The sequence below is a fragment of the Nestor notabilis genome, unplaced genomic scaffold, assembly GCF_000696875.1.
Source record: "Nestor notabilis isolate BGI_N333 unplaced genomic scaffold, ASM69687v1 scaffold10335, whole genome shotgun sequence".
Classification (NCBI taxonomy): Eukaryota; Metazoa; Chordata; class Aves; order Psittaciformes; family Psittacidae; genus Nestor; species Nestor notabilis.
In genome coordinates this window covers 30,150-47,678 of record NW_009928833.1, presented here as the reverse complement: position 1 = coordinate 47,678, position 17,529 = coordinate 30,150, and the positions used below count along the sequence as shown (strand labels likewise).

At 35.3% G+C, this 17,529-nt stretch overlaps 1 protein-coding gene across 1 annotated transcript in view; it reads left to right on the top strand.

The window, feature by feature from the left end:
- Nucleotides 1-15,068, top strand: part of EXO1 (exonuclease 1) — a 17,307-nt gene extending 2,239 nt beyond the window's left edge. Inside the window, exons 3-13 of the mRNA XM_010014697.1 lie at nt 115-238; nt 1,132-1,269; nt 1,489-1,701; nt 3,325-3,512; nt 4,360-4,456; nt 5,079-5,295; nt 6,647-6,899; nt 8,142-8,625; nt 9,133-9,234; nt 12,870-13,057; nt 14,927-15,068. Of these exons, the coding sequence (XP_010012999.1) occupies nt 115-238; nt 1,132-1,269; nt 1,489-1,701; nt 3,325-3,512; nt 4,360-4,456; nt 5,079-5,295; nt 6,647-6,899; nt 8,142-8,625; nt 9,133-9,234; nt 12,870-13,057; nt 14,927-15,068 (2,146 nt within the window). The remainder of the gene's footprint in view (nt 1-114; nt 239-1,131; nt 1,270-1,488; nt 1,702-3,324; nt 3,513-4,359; nt 4,457-5,078; nt 5,296-6,646; nt 6,900-8,141; nt 8,626-9,132; nt 9,235-12,869; nt 13,058-14,926) is intronic.
- The last annotated feature ends 2,461 nt before the right edge of the window (nt 15,069-17,529 follow it).

Genomic DNA, 17,529 nt, shown 5'->3' with positions numbered 1-17,529 from the left:
CCCCCCCCCCCCCCCCCCACTTTCCACTTTCCTACCTGTTGCAGTCATTTCTGCTACTTGTTTTTTTAAGAGAAAATAATTTGAGATTGGTGGGTACTTTTGTTTCTCTTTCAGGAAACGTCAAGCCAATCTTCTGAAGGGGAAACAATTGTTGCAGGAAGGGAGACTGTCAGAAGCTAGGGAATGTTTTGGGCGCAGTGTAAATGTTACCCATGCTATGGCTTATGAAGTTATTAAAGTAAGTTGTCAATGCTGTTGGATACCAACAGATTTAAAAATGGTCTATTCAGTAGGTAACATTTCTTTACTCTGTTCTCTGTATGGCTACCGCTTCTACGTAGGCAAGAAAAACATCTCACCCTTGTTAGCCTCCAATTGTCCTGTGTACGTTGGATTACATTAGGCACAGTTAGCAAACTTCAAGTTTATTATGCCCAATTGTATAAACCACAGAATTGTTAGGGTTCAAAGGGACTTCTGGAGATCATCTAGTCCAACCCCCAAAGCCGGTTTACGATTTACCACACCAAACCCCATGATGTGCTCTCAAACTTTAATTTAAAAAATAAGTCTGCACACAGAGGCACTTGGCTTGATAAATAATTATGTTGATGTGCCAATTGACATACATACTGCTATGAACTGATTTTGGTAACCCAACAGCTTTACCTTTGCTGCACAAAAACTAAACACAATTTTATTTCTCCCCAGCTTGTTCCTGAGAATAGAGTACAGAAAAAAATTTGGCTGCTTAGAACCTTTCTAGTAGCTTTTTATTATCCTTCCACTGCAGCCATAGGATCTTTATCAAAATAGTATTACGTTTCTTCTAGTGCTGTTTTCCTTTTTCCAGAATGTAACTTCCATGAGTTTGAAGTTGGCACCTGTCATCAGATGCAGTGAGCATAGTGTTAGAGGCCAGCCAGGAAAGGCTGGTTTTGTAGTCTGTATAGGTCTAAGCTGCTCAAAACTTGGGGTTGAGTGTGAAATACTGGGCTCTAAAGGGAGGAGGATGGGTGTTTTATTAAAAAGATCATGGTTGCAGTTTTTTAAGGTAGAGCCTCTTATGCTTTCAAATGCAAAATTCAAAGATTACTGCAAAGTACTTGTATGCTTCTTGTTTATCTTCAGGCTGCCCGAGCCCGGGGTGTTGACTGTATTGTTGCGCCTTATGAAGCTGATGCTCAGTTGGCTTATCTTAATAAGACTGGCATTGTTCAAGCTATAATTACCGAAGACTCTGATCTTCTAGCTTTTGGATGTAAAAAGGTATGGAAGAAAATACTAATATCTTTTACCTCTTCCTGGTATCTTCAAAGCAGAGTTTGAAGTTGTCAAATGTGGTTGGTGTATTGATTCACGCTTCTACAGTAAATGGGAGAAAGAGAAGAGATGGGAATAGCACTCAGCTTCTGTTATTTGTACCAAGTGCAACAAACTAGCTTATATGGGTGAAAATGATTTTTTTCACTTTCTCTTAATTTCCAGGTATTTCTGAAAATTGACAAGTTTGGAAATGGACTAGAGATAGATCAAGCTCGACTAGGGAACTGCAAGCAGCTTGGAAATGTATTTACAGAAGAGAAATTCCGCTACATGTGTATTCTTTCTGGTTGTGACTACCTCTCATCAATTCATGGAATTGGGTTAGCTAAAGCTTGCAAGTTAGTAAAACTAGCCAACAATCCAGATATTATAAAGGTAAACTTGGTTTCTCTTTGTGTGTTGGCTTTTTGGGAGTCTGTATCAGTAGATAGGAAATTAACACTCAATTAAAAATGTCTATTTTGAGCAGAAATCTAAAAGGTGCTGAGTTTAAGTGTTGAAGCTATTATATATATTTAATGACATACACCAAAGTAAACTTAAATGAAGAATGGTTCTAATCCCTCAAGGGATTAAATACTGTGTTTGAGGAAAGACTTAATTTTTTGCAAGGCTCTGGATCTTTTTTCCCCTCATTACCTGCTCTTCTAGATTCGCAGATTAGTTTTTAGAACTGCTAGTTGAACTCCATTAGTTTTGCATAGGTACACTTTCATCGGTGTGTGGGAGAGGTAGGGATTTGGAATCTGATTTGATTCATTTTTTGCATTTATTTACATATGGATACTGACATTTATATAGTAAAAAATTATGGAAGAAATTGTTGGTATGGTGCAAAACAAAATACAGTAGGATTTTTTTGTTATGTTTTGTTTGGTTTGTTGGATTTTTTTTTCGTATCCAATGAAAACAAAATCTGGAGACTAAGAGAATGGGAATAATTTCTGTGTAGCTAGTCAGGGAGAGGAGAGGTTTTTAAGAGCTAATAAGAAAAATAACCTTATGTGGCTGTCCTGAAGGCAGGTAAATCTAATCCAGGAGAGCATTTAAGTATGAAGTCTAATTAACTTACTGTATTACCTTCTTTGTTCAGTTACATGTATGCTTTAGTGGGTTTTTTCTCTCACAGGCTGTACCAAAAGAACTATGATTTTTGGTTTTAAAATGTTTTGTGTCATGTAAAGCAGGCATCAAAGCAACAGGTTTTGTTGGCTTTTGTGGAAGTAAAAGGGAACTTTGAACTTTCCCATACAAATCATGATTTCTTTTGTTGTATCTCTTTTTGAGCAAAATGTCAAGATTTAATAATTTCAAGAAACTGTTTATGTATTAATTTGTCACATAATTCATTACTGCTGTTTTCTGATGGTACTAGAAAGTCATGAGTAATTCAAAGATATGAGAAGTCCAACAGTACCAGTTCAAACTCTTGAAACGAATAAATTTACAGTATTTAAAATGCATGACCAAAACATAGCTGACACTTTATTTGGAGAGGAGCAGAAACTCTTACCTCTAGCAGTATGAGAAACTTGATCTTTGAAAGAATATACTCTGCCTTCTGTAAAACTAGAAAATGTAGAGGTCACTGAACTATTAGGATCTTCTTTTAAAGTAGTGCAGTAACAATATATAGAAGGAGGTACCATGTATTGCTTATGTGGTCTGATAATGGTACAATTTGATATGCATTAGTTTTAACAAATATACCTTAAGCAGATGCTCTGTATTTCTATTCAGCTTTTGTATTTATCTATCGGACAAGAATTATTTATAAAGACTTGAAATGTTATTTATGTGATTGTAAACAACTTGAGAGTGGGAAAATAATGTACAAACCTTCTTTTTTCACCTGTTAAAGTTGAATCTGCTTGTTGTAACAGGACATGCATTCTACATTTAATTACAAGCAAAGATACTTAATTGAAATGTATTTAACCTTTTGTGTACCTGGTTTAAATAAAACAGTTAAACATTGTTTTTTTTTTTGTTTGACAGGTTATTAAGAAAATGGGGCAGTACTTGAAGATGAATATAACAGTACCAGAAGAATACATACAGGGTTTTACACGGGCCAATAATACATTCCTTTATCAGTTAGTTTTTGATCCTGTCAACAGAAAATTAGTTCCTCTGAATGCATATGGAGATGATATTGATCCAGAAACACTAATTTATGCAGGACGGTATCCTTTGTGTTGAAACACCAGAGTGGGGAAATAAGGGTGATCAGATGGGGTGTCTTATAATTTTCATTGCATCTGTGGGTACTTGCAGTTTTTCATTTCATCTCTGCTATTGACTAAGGCCTGGTTTTTGTACAATCTTAAAAAGCGTTTGGTTCTTTTTTTCCTTCTTTTCTCTTTTGCTCTGATTTTAATTAATTAAAAAAAAGTGCAGTGAGTGACCCCTCATTTACAGATCAGTTTAGGCAGAAGTTACTGATATCTTTTTTATTTATGTATTTTTTTAAATTATAATCAAACACAGGCTATAGTTACAATATTTGAGTCATTTTATGACTGTCTTTAATTTCTATCTGTTAAGTGTGTTATAATCCCGAACCACTTTAATTCTTGCAATCTGTGTATAACTCATTCCCTAATACAAGCATATCCTGTTTTACCAGATATCTCTTCTTGTAGAACAAGTAGCATTTTGCTACATGTGTACAGCATAAATTTCAGCATGGAAGGTTAGGAAAATGAAGAAAGAGAGGGGACTATTGAAGTAGCTACTAGCTTTGTATGTTCTTCAAGCCACTTAATCTTTGGCATTTCCAGAAATTAAGAAGGATAAAGATGGTAACTTTCCTGCTGTTGATTTTGTTTTGACTTCTGTCAAAGAACTGCAGATCTATTACAATTGCTGTTGCATCAGATCGAGCCATGAGCGGTTGTATTAATGCTTTTGGTTAATATTCTGGCAGTGCTTTTTAGGACAAAAATAGGAAACAGCTAGTATAACTTCCACATTACCATTCTTGAAATTTAACGTAATATTCAGTTATTTTCTTTAATATGACGGAAACAGACATTTTGGTGATGGTACTGCTTTTCAAATTGCTATTGGAAACATTGATATCGACACAATGGAACAAATTGATAATTATAACCCTGACACTGCACAGGTAACATCTTGGTTCTGAAGTTATGTATTAAGATTTTGATGTGGATCTTGAACATTCATGGAAAAGTATGACTGAATGTTAATTGCAGTTGACTTGGCAGTGAAAACTACTCTGCTATTACAGAAACTTTATGTTCACACACACATTTCTCATTCTTTGTACAGGTAAAATCTTACTTTTCATGACATTTGGTTTAATATTTGATTTATTTTCAGACTTTTTGATAAGTCTTTAATACTATTGACAGAAGTAACTTGTTTAAAAGAAAATTCTCAGAGATTTGGATTTCTTCCGAGTATGTAACTGAGGAAATTATTTTCCCAAATAAAGTTTTCTGAATAGAAATAAAATTTAAACTTACAATTTTGTATGAGGTGAGCAGTTAGTCACTTGCACCATATTGGAATGAAGAAGTCATGGCAGCACAAAAGAGAATTTGCATGAAAAGCATGAGAAATATGGGGACAAAAAAGAAAATGTTTGCGTAGACAATGTCACTAGTTGTAGTGCAAATGTCAAAGTGTCCTTACATGCTAGATCAAGAAATCGTATGTAGAAGGTAAAGTTGTAAACCTATGCCTTGTTTTTTTAATTGTTAATTTTATTCTTTTTTTTTTTCTAGCCTGTGTGTCAGAAAAGTTGTGGCTGGAATGACAGGTCAGCTACTCACGTAAATAGCATTTGGAGCAGAGACTACAAGCTTGGCCCTAATGCAGATGCTGTTCCTCATAAAATGCATTTACTAGAGAAACCAATGACCAAAGGCATGGAGAAGATAATTAGTGTTAAAGGGCTAAAACTTCCAGGCAAAGATCTCTTGGCAAAAAGGCCAAGGAGTGGTATGTTTTTGTTAAAATAAGTACATAAATATCAGTAGAAGGCTGTGGGAAAAAGAAAGGATTTTGTCTTAGACTTAATGGCATGAGATTTTAGAGGTCTAACTCTGACTTTTATTAACTGTATTTTGTTTTCAACACGCTGCAAGATTAACGAGCCATAATATTAAAGCCTACATAATGATTAAGTGTGGCAGCAAACTTTCTGCAGCACTTGATTTTTAACTTTCTTGAATTTGCTATAAAAAGTTATTTTCAGTTTTAAATTGTCATGTTTAATAACATTGGTGATATTTTTGGATTTAATTTCCATCTTATAATGGCTTGTGAAGAAATGAAAATAGTTTAGTTTTCCTATAGTTGATACTTGGCCAGACAGAAGATTTTCTGGTTCTTCTAACACAGAGCTGCCAGTATCCCCTGTAGGTATTCTTATTTCCAGCTTTCTCCCTTTCTCCAGTAAATTTGTGGTATCTTGTCTTCTACACCACCTAAGTTATATGTGCTGAAATAACCAGTAGGCTCGTAATAGAAGGAGTGCTTTGTTCTCATTGTGCATTATCAGCTATGTTAAGTATTTTCTCTTCTTCTATTTCCTTTGCTTTCTGATTATGCTACTAGGACTCCTTTTTTGCCTTTGTTACTCCTGATATCTTCCTACTCTCAAGTTTACTGAAATTTGTAATTTAGCAACCTGCCTTTTAAGTCAGCTTTAGCTTTGCTTTTGTATAATCACAGAATCAACTAGGTTGAAGACCTTTAAGATCATGAAGTCCAACCGCTACCCCAAAACCGCTGGTTACACTGTTTCTGTTACAGGCCAGTATGCCGTTGGCCTTCTTGGCTGCCTGGGGACAAGCTGGGTCACCTTAAACAGCCGTCAAGCAACATCCCCAGGTCCTTTTCTGCCGAGCAACTTTCCAGCCACTCTTCCCCAAGCCTGCAGTGTTGCATGGGGTTATTGTGGCCCAAATGCTGAACCCAGCATTTTGCCTTGTTGAACCTCATACCACTGGCCACAGCCCATTGATCCAGCCTGTCCAGATCCCTCTAAAGTTCATTTCAACGTATTTAAAGTAAAAAACAGAACCAAAATTACAACAAAGAAAAAAATATTTATTTTCAGCCTTTCTTCCTTCACTCCATCTCCATTTTAATAGGAAGTTACTTCTAAGGCTATGTACTAGAAAACAACTGTGTAAAGACTTCTAAACTGTAATGTCAAGAATGTTCATACCAGACTTTACTAATACTTTAAAACCTGTTACAGTCAGAATGTAATGCTCAGTTCTCTCATAACTGGTTAATTCTAGAACATCTGCTACAGTGATGGTTGAATTCTTTAATTCTTTAGATTTAGAAGAAATCTCTGACGGAGATCTGTTGAGCCAATATTCGTTTTCAAAAGCAAAAAAAATCAAGGAGAGTGATCATGACGGTCAAACACAAAAGAGGGCCTCAGCAATACAAAGCCTCGATTCCTCAGGGAATTCTGTCACTCAAGAAAGCTCTAACTCTCTGCCCAGAGTTAGAAATAAATTTGCTTCCTTTCTACAAAGGAAAAACAAAGAGAAGGATGCTGTAATTGTTCCAGGAACAAGAAGCAGGTATGCTTGTGGCACTTATTTTAATAAGTAGCAAAATCCTCCTTGCTATCCTGGCTGCTGAAATAACCTCAATACTGAAAATGAGAAAAGTACTATCCCAGATGTTTTTAATGAAATTCTATTAATGCACCTCAGCTGAGATGGAGAACCTTTCATGCTAGGCCTCCTATCTGTGTGTGAGATAGGTAAGTGAATAATGTCAGTATTTTACTGCAGAGTTGAAGACAGACTATTCAACACAGTCTAGCCTCTAGATGCTGAAATTAATTGAGAATTGACCATATTTCTTTTCCTGGTAAAGGTCATATATATGATATGACATTTGATATATGTCATATATCCAAAAAAAAGTAGCAGTTTTATTCCAAATGTGTAAGCAGTTAATGAATATATTGACTTACATTGACAGGGATTTTGTTTGTTTCAGTAAAGCCAAACGAGGTCATATTATGTGACAAATGCCTCTTATCCCATCCCATTCAGTCAGTACTCCTGATCTCTACAGCAACACTTTGAGAAGGACTTAGGGTTCCTTAGGTTTTTTAGTTGGCTGTTTGTTTATGGCTTTTTTGGTTGCATTTGGCCACAACGACTTGAATTGATTTTACAAAGCATTATCACAATTATATTTCTTACTGTGTAATTTTTATTTAAATATTGTTGTGCAGTATAATTTTACAGAACGGTCTTAATACTGATGTTCTTTAGCTTTAAGGTCGTGTGCCTTAAAGGTGTTTTCTGAGCTGAATGTTTTGTTATGTTGCATCAAAAATTAAGAGCTATCAGTGATGGTAGGTTCTTCTCTAAAGCAATGCTCAGCTTCTTAAAAATCTCTGATTTGTACTTATTTTTAGGAGCAGCTGCTATAGCATGGAAAAGAACTAGATAAGTTCAAGTTTCCTTGATAACAGTAGTGAAACACTTCACTGCTTTAGTCTTACGGTAGTTAATGAATATATTCTTAAATTTTGTAGGATTCCTGGGTATTTCTCTTTTTCAGATGAACAACTTACTAGTATTTCACTCATGACATGTTTACATATGGGGGGAGTTTCCCTTTTTTACTTTTATCTGTTAAAAGCCTCCCTGAGGGACTAAGACTTTGCCCATTGTCAAAATAATTTGTGCCTGCAAGTGCACTTAAAAAATAATGCTGATTGATAGAGAGCTTTTGGATTTTGAGGTACCATTCCCATTTGCAGTAACTTTCTTCTCCTTTGCTTTCACTTTTTACTTTTTTAGGTTTTTCTGCAATGATGCAATTATGTTTGACAGTAAAGCAAGAAAGGATGACTGTGATCTAACTCAAGATGTTGAGCAGGACTGCCAGAAACAGGAAGTAGAACATGTAGCAGAAGATGTTTCCAAGATTTCAGAAACTGAAAAATCAACAAGGAGTATCTTTACATCTCCTGGAGAAACACAGCAAAACTGCTTCCGGTGGTTTAGCAGCCTCATAAATAACTCAGGAAATCATGGTCCATCTCATACTGTATCTTCACAGCAGTTTCACCAGCAGAGAAGCAACTGCAAGCTATCCCAGGAAAATCAGATTAATGGTGTACAAACAGAGAGTGGGGCAGTGTGTGATGAATCAGAGGAAGAATCTTGCCCCTTAACAGAACTGGAAAAGTCATCAGAGTCTCAAAGGTCTTGTGAGCAATCAGGATGCAGTTTGGAGTCTTCAGAAATACCACAAGTCTCTAACAACAGTTCAGATGCAGAGGTAAGAACACTAGACATTGTTTAACCATTTGCTTTCATATTAAATTGTAAAAGAAATCATGCAGCAAAGTCTTATCTTCAGAACTATACCCTGTAGGTTATGTAGCTTGTGTTCACAAAACTAGCTGATGCTTCACATACTTGTGTAGAATGGATTGACTTATTAGCTTAAATCAAGTCTGTTCTCTGGTTTTACTTTGTCTTCAGTCTTTCCATTGCTACCACTACAGTGGGTCATAAAAAAAATCTGGTAGGCTAGCTTTTGTGCTCGGCTGTTGTTAGTCCCTGAAAGTGTCCTTTACAGAAAGCATATGTGTGTCACCATAGTGTTGTTTGCTGAAAATAAGCTCAGGGTTTTGCATAAGTTCTTAGAACTGCTGGAAAAATTATACCTTAAAGGATATTTGTATAGAGATAAAAATACACTTTGTTGTGTTTAAAAAAAAAACGACAAACCAATGAACAAAAAAACAAGTTTTAAAACCAAATGAATTTTCTTTTGATGTAGGAATCTGGCTCCAATTCAAAACTGGCTAAATATCAGTGTACTCGGTCTTCAGCGTTTTCTGCTCTTCAAACTGACAGAAAAAATACAATCATAAAGACCAAGGTAAGAATTCTTTTAAGTTTACTGTGTGCTCTACTGAAAATCAGTTCTTGCTTTCTACTACTTCATTCTAGAATTCTTAATGAAAGAATCCTAATCAATGCACGAAAAAGCTATGTTCCTGTTCATCCATATCAGAGCTGAGATGAACTATAACCCTACCACTTATGATTGATATCAAAGTTGCAACTTCTTTGGTGATTTTTAAACAATTTGGTAGAAATTATGCCAATGTAAGGCAAAACCCCCACTACTTAATTTTCCTCAGGTGTGCCAGACACACAGGTTTTATGATGCAAATTACAGTGATGTTCGAATCCAAATACAGGCATAAGATACCACCTTATTTCATTGCTTGTCTTCATAAATTTGCTAGTTTAGCAGTCTCCTTCCACTTTGACTAGAAAAAGTGTGTTTAAATTTCAGAATCTGGAAAGGTTTTATTCAGCCTTTCCTGTTTAATGGTTTTAGTTAAAAGCTAGTTAGGCACTAATAGATCAGTATGGAAGGACAGGCAATTTGTCTTCTCTGTAGGTTGTAGATGTCTAAGGGTAATAAGGGGATGAATTTACGTCCCTTGTCTTTGTGGTATTTCCAAGAGCTTTACCCATTTGTCTCGTTTACAAAACTCCCAGACCTTAACAGCTAAAAGTGCGCTAACTCCTTGGGCATTGTCATTAGATTGGCCAAAAGATTAGTCAAAAGAAGACTCTTTCATCCTTTCTTGCATACCCCTACTCATTTATTTCTCCTAGACAGTCTAAAAATCACAAGTTTCTCTCTGCCGGAGTGTGTGTTTTGTATAATAGTGACATCTTGTGGTTATTATTAGTAACAACTTTGTTAAGCTGGAATGTACATCTTTATTCTGGAACATCTGATTACAAGAATTGATTCTTTTTCATTAGATTAACATCTTACCCATTTCTTCTCCTCAATAAGACTGTTAAGCAATGAAATGAAATCATTCACAATTGTATTACTGTGTTTTAAACAACATATTTCTTACATTTTGTTTTCATGTTTTACTTGCCTTAAAAGTATATTGGGAGAGTGAATATACTAAATACGGGGAAATACACAGTATGGAACTATTGAGGCAATATAAGCTTCATATATAAACAAATTTTCAGGATGCTTGGAGCTCTTCAGATAATAGGAATCTCCTGAAAATCTGTGAGGACAGTGTGGTTAGCTGAAATCAAACCCCTTAAAGGAGGATTTCCCCCCTTTCTTGGCCATGCATTTTCTCCACTTCCTTTATGTGCTAGAAATAATACTTATCATGACTTGGACCAGAAAACTGACTTGACTGAAAACTAACTTGACAACAACCAAAAGGTCAGTCTCATTGGAACTTTGGTCTGCCCAGACTCTTAGGCTAGCATCGGTGAGACCATTGGAACAAGTAGCCAAACTTGAAGAGAGGGGAGGTAGAGACAAGAAGCACTACTTTTAGCTCAATTTTTCCCTTGGGATTGCTTACCACAAGTGTTAAACAAGGGAAACCTTTACTGGTGTTAAGCACAGTAAAAGATACCAAAGGGAGCAATTTACTCTGATTTTAAGTTTCTCAGCTTTGCCTACTTTGGGGTTTGTTAAATTAAGTTATAACTCTGATGTAATACGGTACCACAAAGAAACGTAGGATTAGGGATGACTTCACATGCTGTTGCAAAATGGCTGAGGTGATAAATACAGAGCAAAAATACTATAAAGCATGGAGTTTTAGGATTTTATTTTTCCTAGTATTCTTTTTGAAATTTTTGGCCTACATTTTAAACTTCCCTTTTCTACCCCAATTTTGTTTGAGATTCAAATATCTGCTTAGTCTATGCAGGCAGAAACAATTTAATTTGGTTTAAAAACTATGTAACAAGTGTGTGTGTGACAAAATGCAGTATCCTTTTGGAAAGAACTGAGGTGTGAGTTCTCTTTGAAGAAAAAACTGCCAACATTTTTTATTAGAAGATAAAGAATGTTAGGTGATCAATAGTAAACACTTGAATGAAGAAGAGCTAATTGCATTAGTTAAGTGAAGCACCTGACGTAGGCAGAGCTATGCCATCTTCTACAGATGATGCAGCAAAACAGAAAAGGTGATTCATTTAGAGCAAAATGCTTTATTCTTAACATGATCCAAATGGGAAATACGGGTGTTATTTACAACCTTGGTGTCTTTAAACTCACCTTATGTAGCCAACTGTAAAATAAGAACTTAAAATTGTAGACACTCACTGTCTCTTCTGCAGGCATTGTATTTTGATATTTCTGTTTTGGTCCTCATAATGACAGACAAAAGCTAAAATAGCAGGCTAGAAGTGAATGACCACTTAGAAGCTCGTAATTGTGAATTCTACCACAAAGTGGCAGAATGGCTCAAACAGTAATATGTGCCAATGCTTCCAAATGGATACTTCCCCCATAATTGGGGGAAAATGGTAAGCGTATGTAAGTCAGAATAATATGATGGAAAATAGGACTAAGCTATTTGTGATCTTCTGCTACTTCTGAACTTATTTGGTAAAGAAAGTTTTAACTCTGTCCAAAAGTATATTGCATGTATTTAATTATTATGCTGTGATAGGAAGAGAGTGGTTAAATACATAGCAATAGGTATAAATTGATTTATGAAATGTGGTAAGCTATTCACAAAAAAAAGAATCTTGCAGATTGGACTTTATTGTGTTTCTTCTATTGTTCAAAATAAACTGATTACCACTTGTGCAAGAAGTTTGAGAAGGCAAAAATGATCAACAGTATTGTATCAGTATTAGAATGTGTGATAGCAGCAGTCTGAGTAGCTATCAGCCAAGTAGCCTGATACTGACCCCAGAAAAATGACAGGAACGTAGGAGATTGTGGTTAGAGATAAGAATGTGAAATGTGAAAGTTACACTGACATAATTATTTTGACATGACCTAATTCCTGTGAATTTCATTACTTCTAAATATGAAAAAACGGATTCAGTGCTTGCAAACTGCTAAGGCACACATTTTTTTGTAATAATAGGGGTGGTGAATAGCTAAACTATCTAATGAAGCAATGTATTTTTCTTTTAATTGGTGTGTTGAACTTAAGACTAGTTGCATGTGAAAGAGATATTCTGGCCAAGCACAGCTGTTTTGAGTTCCAGGTATAGAAATTGGATAAGAAGGTCCAACTATAGGTCTAATGATCCCTGGAGTAATCATACTGACACCTGTGCTCTGCTTATAACTCCATTTTTCATGAGATCTGGGTTTCACAGAGAGTGGTACCAGAGAGTAGCTTCTCTTAAAATTCTGAAAGCTGACATTGAAGAGTTTTTGTTGTACTTTCGTGTAAACAGACAAGAAAATAAATACTCAATAGACTTAAAAAAATGCATTCAAAAAGAAAAGTGTATTTGCAGCCTCTTAGAATACAAAGAACTATGGAGACTCCAGTTCTTCCAGCTTCATCATGTCTAATGTTTGAGATGCCACTTTTTAGGTTATAGAAAGTATCTAAATATATTTTGTGGTGGCAATTCAGATGGCATTATCTCAACACAATGTAAACTGCTTTATTTTTTATTATAAGCTTTGCAGCATTATACCTGTGACTAACAGGCTGTCATTTTAACCATTTGTACTGTAATATTAAAATCTCACAGGTTCCTGGTTTACATAAATCCAGTTGTTCAGGGTCACGTATTGTACCAAAGCTCAAGCCATTAATACCAGCTAAAGTAAGTGGATTAAGTAGGAAACTGTCACCTGCGCAGAAGAGAAATCACTGTGATGCTGAAAATACACTACAAGGCACCATTAGTGAACTCTGGAAAAACTTCCAGTTTAAGAGGTGAGTTGCTTTAACCCATTACTTAGCATCCTATATACTTTTTTCCCAAAGAAACAATCTTCAAAGCAGACTCTACAAGTCTCCTCCATACAGTTCAACAAAGACAACAGCTTAAGATAGGTATTTTCTACAAGCACTTTTTAATTTCCTAATCTTCATAAACTCATGAAGTATGATGTCTGGTAAACATGCTCTTCTAATTACTCTTTTGCTTTCTAACCAGGAAAAAGCATCAGCTAAATTTAATTTATTCAAGTAGTGCATTTGGTTTAACATAATTTAAATGAAAAATATTACTGTTGTTTGGCATCAAATTCCAAAAGGTATTTCTTAGTCTAAATGCAAAAGCAGCCTAAAAGTTGCCAAACTTAACCAAATACAAGGTTGTTTCTAGTTAACTTTATGTGCCTCTCACATTTTGAGATGACTGATTGTCAGAACTGTTTTGCTTTTGAAATAATGGTGAATTGATGGAACATTTGTTAGATGAAGTCCCTGGATACAGGAGACATTTTACAGATTATAAAATTCTGTTGTTTTCCCTTGCACAGATGTCTTGGCTAACTGGAATTTTCTGTAAATATCTTCAAGGTTTGAACTTGAAGGGCAATTATTATTTTTTATTTAAAAAAAAGTATAGCTTACACTATTTCTGTGGGCTCAGGTAAAAGCTCCTGTGACAAAGTTTTCCTAGCTCAAGTAGAAATGCCAACTTTGAATAAATAAGACTTATTTAAATAAAATTATTATTCTCTTTAACCTGAAACCGAATGTGGGTAGCACAAAAGTATTCTCTTTGCACTGAGTAATAAATGTGAGACTGGTGAGCATGTGTTAAGTCAGTTGAATATATTTTAGTTAGTTTGGGCTTTATTGTAGGCTATTATAAACACACTACTGACTTCTGTTTAAAAATATTACTTGCAGTATTTACATTTTCAGAAAGCTTGCTTTTTGTTATCCTTTAGAAGCAGGTTAAGAGTGATAGTTTCAAAGAGGAAGTGAAATTGTTTGTATATGTGTTGCTTGAACTCTAATTGGTAATGTCTGACCAGGGTTGTTCACAGGGAGAAAATGAGTGTATTTTGATTTATCAGAATACAGGCAGATAGAATAGAGTGAGCCTAGATGGCACTCTGTTCTTTTTCTCTGCTGATGGTGGAAGACTTAACTCCCAACATCCACGTTTTATACATCGAGTTTTGGTTGGTCTGTAACTTCCGGGTATATACTGGGGATATATATTACTTCTATATAAATAAAGTACTCTAAGGTACTTTTACCTTTTAGATGGTTCTTTTCTTAATTTATTTCACAAAAAAGTCTTTCTCACTGTCAGGACTTACTTAGCTCTGAGAATTCTGTTTATTGGGTTTAGGTTGGTTGATTGGTTTTGGTTTTTTCCCTCGGATTTTAAAATGTTTCTAAATCAGCCTTATGTCTTAAGAATTACATTGTTTGATGGCAAATGAATCTTGTGGGACACTAATCTGTTCTGGCCTAATGGCAAGACTCACAGCGTTTATACAAAACTATAATTTTTCAGAAGACTTCAATGTTAAGGAAACACATACGATCCAGAGTAGGACTGGGTACATACAGCCTTTCAGGTATAAAGCTAGCAGCTGTCATTCTACAACAGGATGACTGGAGCAGTTGGAATTGCTTTCAGTTAAGTTGTTCATTTGTAGTGAAATTGAAATTAAAACTTTCCATCACAGATTTTTATTTTGGGCTTCTTCATAAATGAGTAAGTGGGTAGTTAGACAAGGGGTCTTGCTTTGCTTTAAACCATATGTTCTTACAGGCCTGTAGTTACAAACATGTAACATAACATTCTTGGGTTTTGTTTTGTCTTTTTTTGTGCAGAGAGTACGAAAAACTTCCTTCTTGTAAAAAGTCAGATCCATTGTCTCCAATCAAAGATAATATACAACTTACTCCAGAGACAGAAGAAGAAATCTTTAATCATCTGGAACATAGTCATGTGCAGAGGGCCATATTCCAATGACCTGTATGCTGTGCACATAGGGTGCATTTTTAGTCATTGTAAAAATTTATGTTCTGGAAATTTCATACATATAGAAAAGATTCTTAGAAAACCAACTATATTTTAGGCTGACTAGTGATTTGTCATCTCTTTGATAAAAGTGTGAATTGAAAAGTACAGTTTTATACTGACTGGAATAAAATCCTTCAGAAGCCTATGTTCTCTTATTCCACGTCCCCACGCTAAGCTTTTATCCAAACCTTTTTCAGCTGCCCCTGGGCATTTTAGTGTAGGTCACACACGCAATCTGAGTTTCTACAGCAGCTGTGGCTTTGTCTTTGCACAACAGCAGCAGAAAAAGTTTGTGCCTTAATTTTTAATTTTTAATAGTTGATTTTTTATTTCTTTTTTTTTTTTTTTTTTTTTTTTGGCCTCTTGATGCTTTCCTTTTGAGAGTAATCCAGCTCCAAGACAGGAATATAGCTGCTGTTCAGTGTTCATAACAGCCTTCACTATACTTCCAGCACTCTGATAACTATTTATTTTCCCTGTAAGGTAAGATCCGCTCTCTCAGCAGTTAGCTTTCTTTTTGATACAGTCATATTCTTGGTGGGAATAACTTGGGGATTGCAGAAAGGAATATCACATGTATTTGGTCCCAAATTCTCACATTAACAGAATGATCTCTGAAGAAATACAGTGTTTTCCTCTGTTATACTTGCTCTTTCTGCATCTGTAGTCTTATCCAGCCACATAGACAGAAAATATCAGTACTCAGAGCTAAGGGTTACAAAACAGTGTTGTCCTTGCAACAAATCAAGCTTCAGTCTTCAACAGCTGATCAACTAAGAGGAAAAACTCCAGAAACTAGGGTCCTTGCTTTGGATGACTGAATTATCATTAAGTAATAAGATGGGATTTCAGATTTCTACCATTAAAATCAGGATTCGAGTCAGTGTAAAGATGTAGAGAATTTTTTTTTTCCTTTTCTTAGGAAAGAATAGTATCTCTTTCTGCAGCAGATGAAGATACAAATGGATATGTGAAACGTATCCTCTCCATTCCTGAGATCATAGAATCATATGAATACTTTCCCTCCGTCTTTGAGCATTTTGCAGATATTTAAAGTTTGAAATTAACCTCTGAGAGGCAGGTTGGTTTTATTGGTTTTTGGTTTGGGTTTTTTTTGTGGAGGTTTGTTTGTTTGGTTTTTTTTCAATGTACTTTTTTTCTCCATAAGAGAGTTTGCGTCTGTGAAACTAAGGTGACCATCTACATTAAATCACAAAAAAGCTGCTTACAAGAGTACGTTATGTGTATGTTTGTACAAGCAGTCATCTTATTTCTACATTTGTGCTGAAGTTATAGGATATAAAGAACTAAAACTAGGAGAAATTGGGGGGGAGGAATAAAATAAAACATGTCCCAGTGAAAACAATAATAATAATAAAAAAAACAAACAAACCAGTTGGCAAGAAGGAGGGAGAGTTTAGTTGTTTTAAAAAGCAGGGATTTGTAAGATGGCGGATATGAGGGTGGTCAGAAAACAAGAAATGAGTAGGAGGAAATGAAAGCAGATGGCAACTTAACTTGGAGGCATATGTCTTTGTGTGGTGTTTGCTTTTTAATCTGATATTCTTTTTACTTTTTTAGTTTCTATAACTAATATTCTCTAATTTTATCAGCAGGACTTCAAAGTTTTCTCACAAAGCAGATGGCATTGCTGTATCCTATTGAAAGGGTGAATGGTCTGGAAATAATACAGAAATAAATTTCCTAATGGTGGTCTAATCAAGGTGCCGATTAGCCATTCCTTCAGCAGAATAGCTTATGAACTGCAAATATTCAGTATCACAGAGAATTAATATGTGTGTCTGTGATCATCCAAATCAAGTAATGGTTTTGAAACTGCAGGTGAGTAACTTGCCCAAATTCAAATGAGTAATTCTACTTAAATCTTTTTGTTCTAATTACAGCAGTTGGTATTAACCACTTGTTCCCTCCCACATGAGTCAATACAGTGGCTAGAGTCACTTTTATGGGACTGAAGAAAATTCAGACCATAAGGCTTTGCAAACAGATTGTAAAAACAGTCATTACATTTAAATAATAGTATTTTAATAAAATTTGCAGTACTGTGACTTTTTTTTATGTATTATTGGTGTACTATTGCTTTATGAAATACTAGAAGCTCACGGTATTCAGATTTTATATATCAATTAGTGTGTTCATTTTGTTGGTAACAAAAAAGGTCACATTTCTGAGATTGAAGCTGAGAGACAATTCTTTGCTCTTAATACTTGCGTCAAAGAATAATTACCTGCTGACTGTTTCAACAGCACCTTGGTCTAGGAACGATATGGTACCAAATTAAAGTTATTAGTTTAGGAGGGAAGAAAACTGGGGGGGAGATCCCTTGCTGAGGTTGTCTTATACTGATAACAGGCCTGAATCTGGCTGCAGCAACCCCAACTTGGTTGTA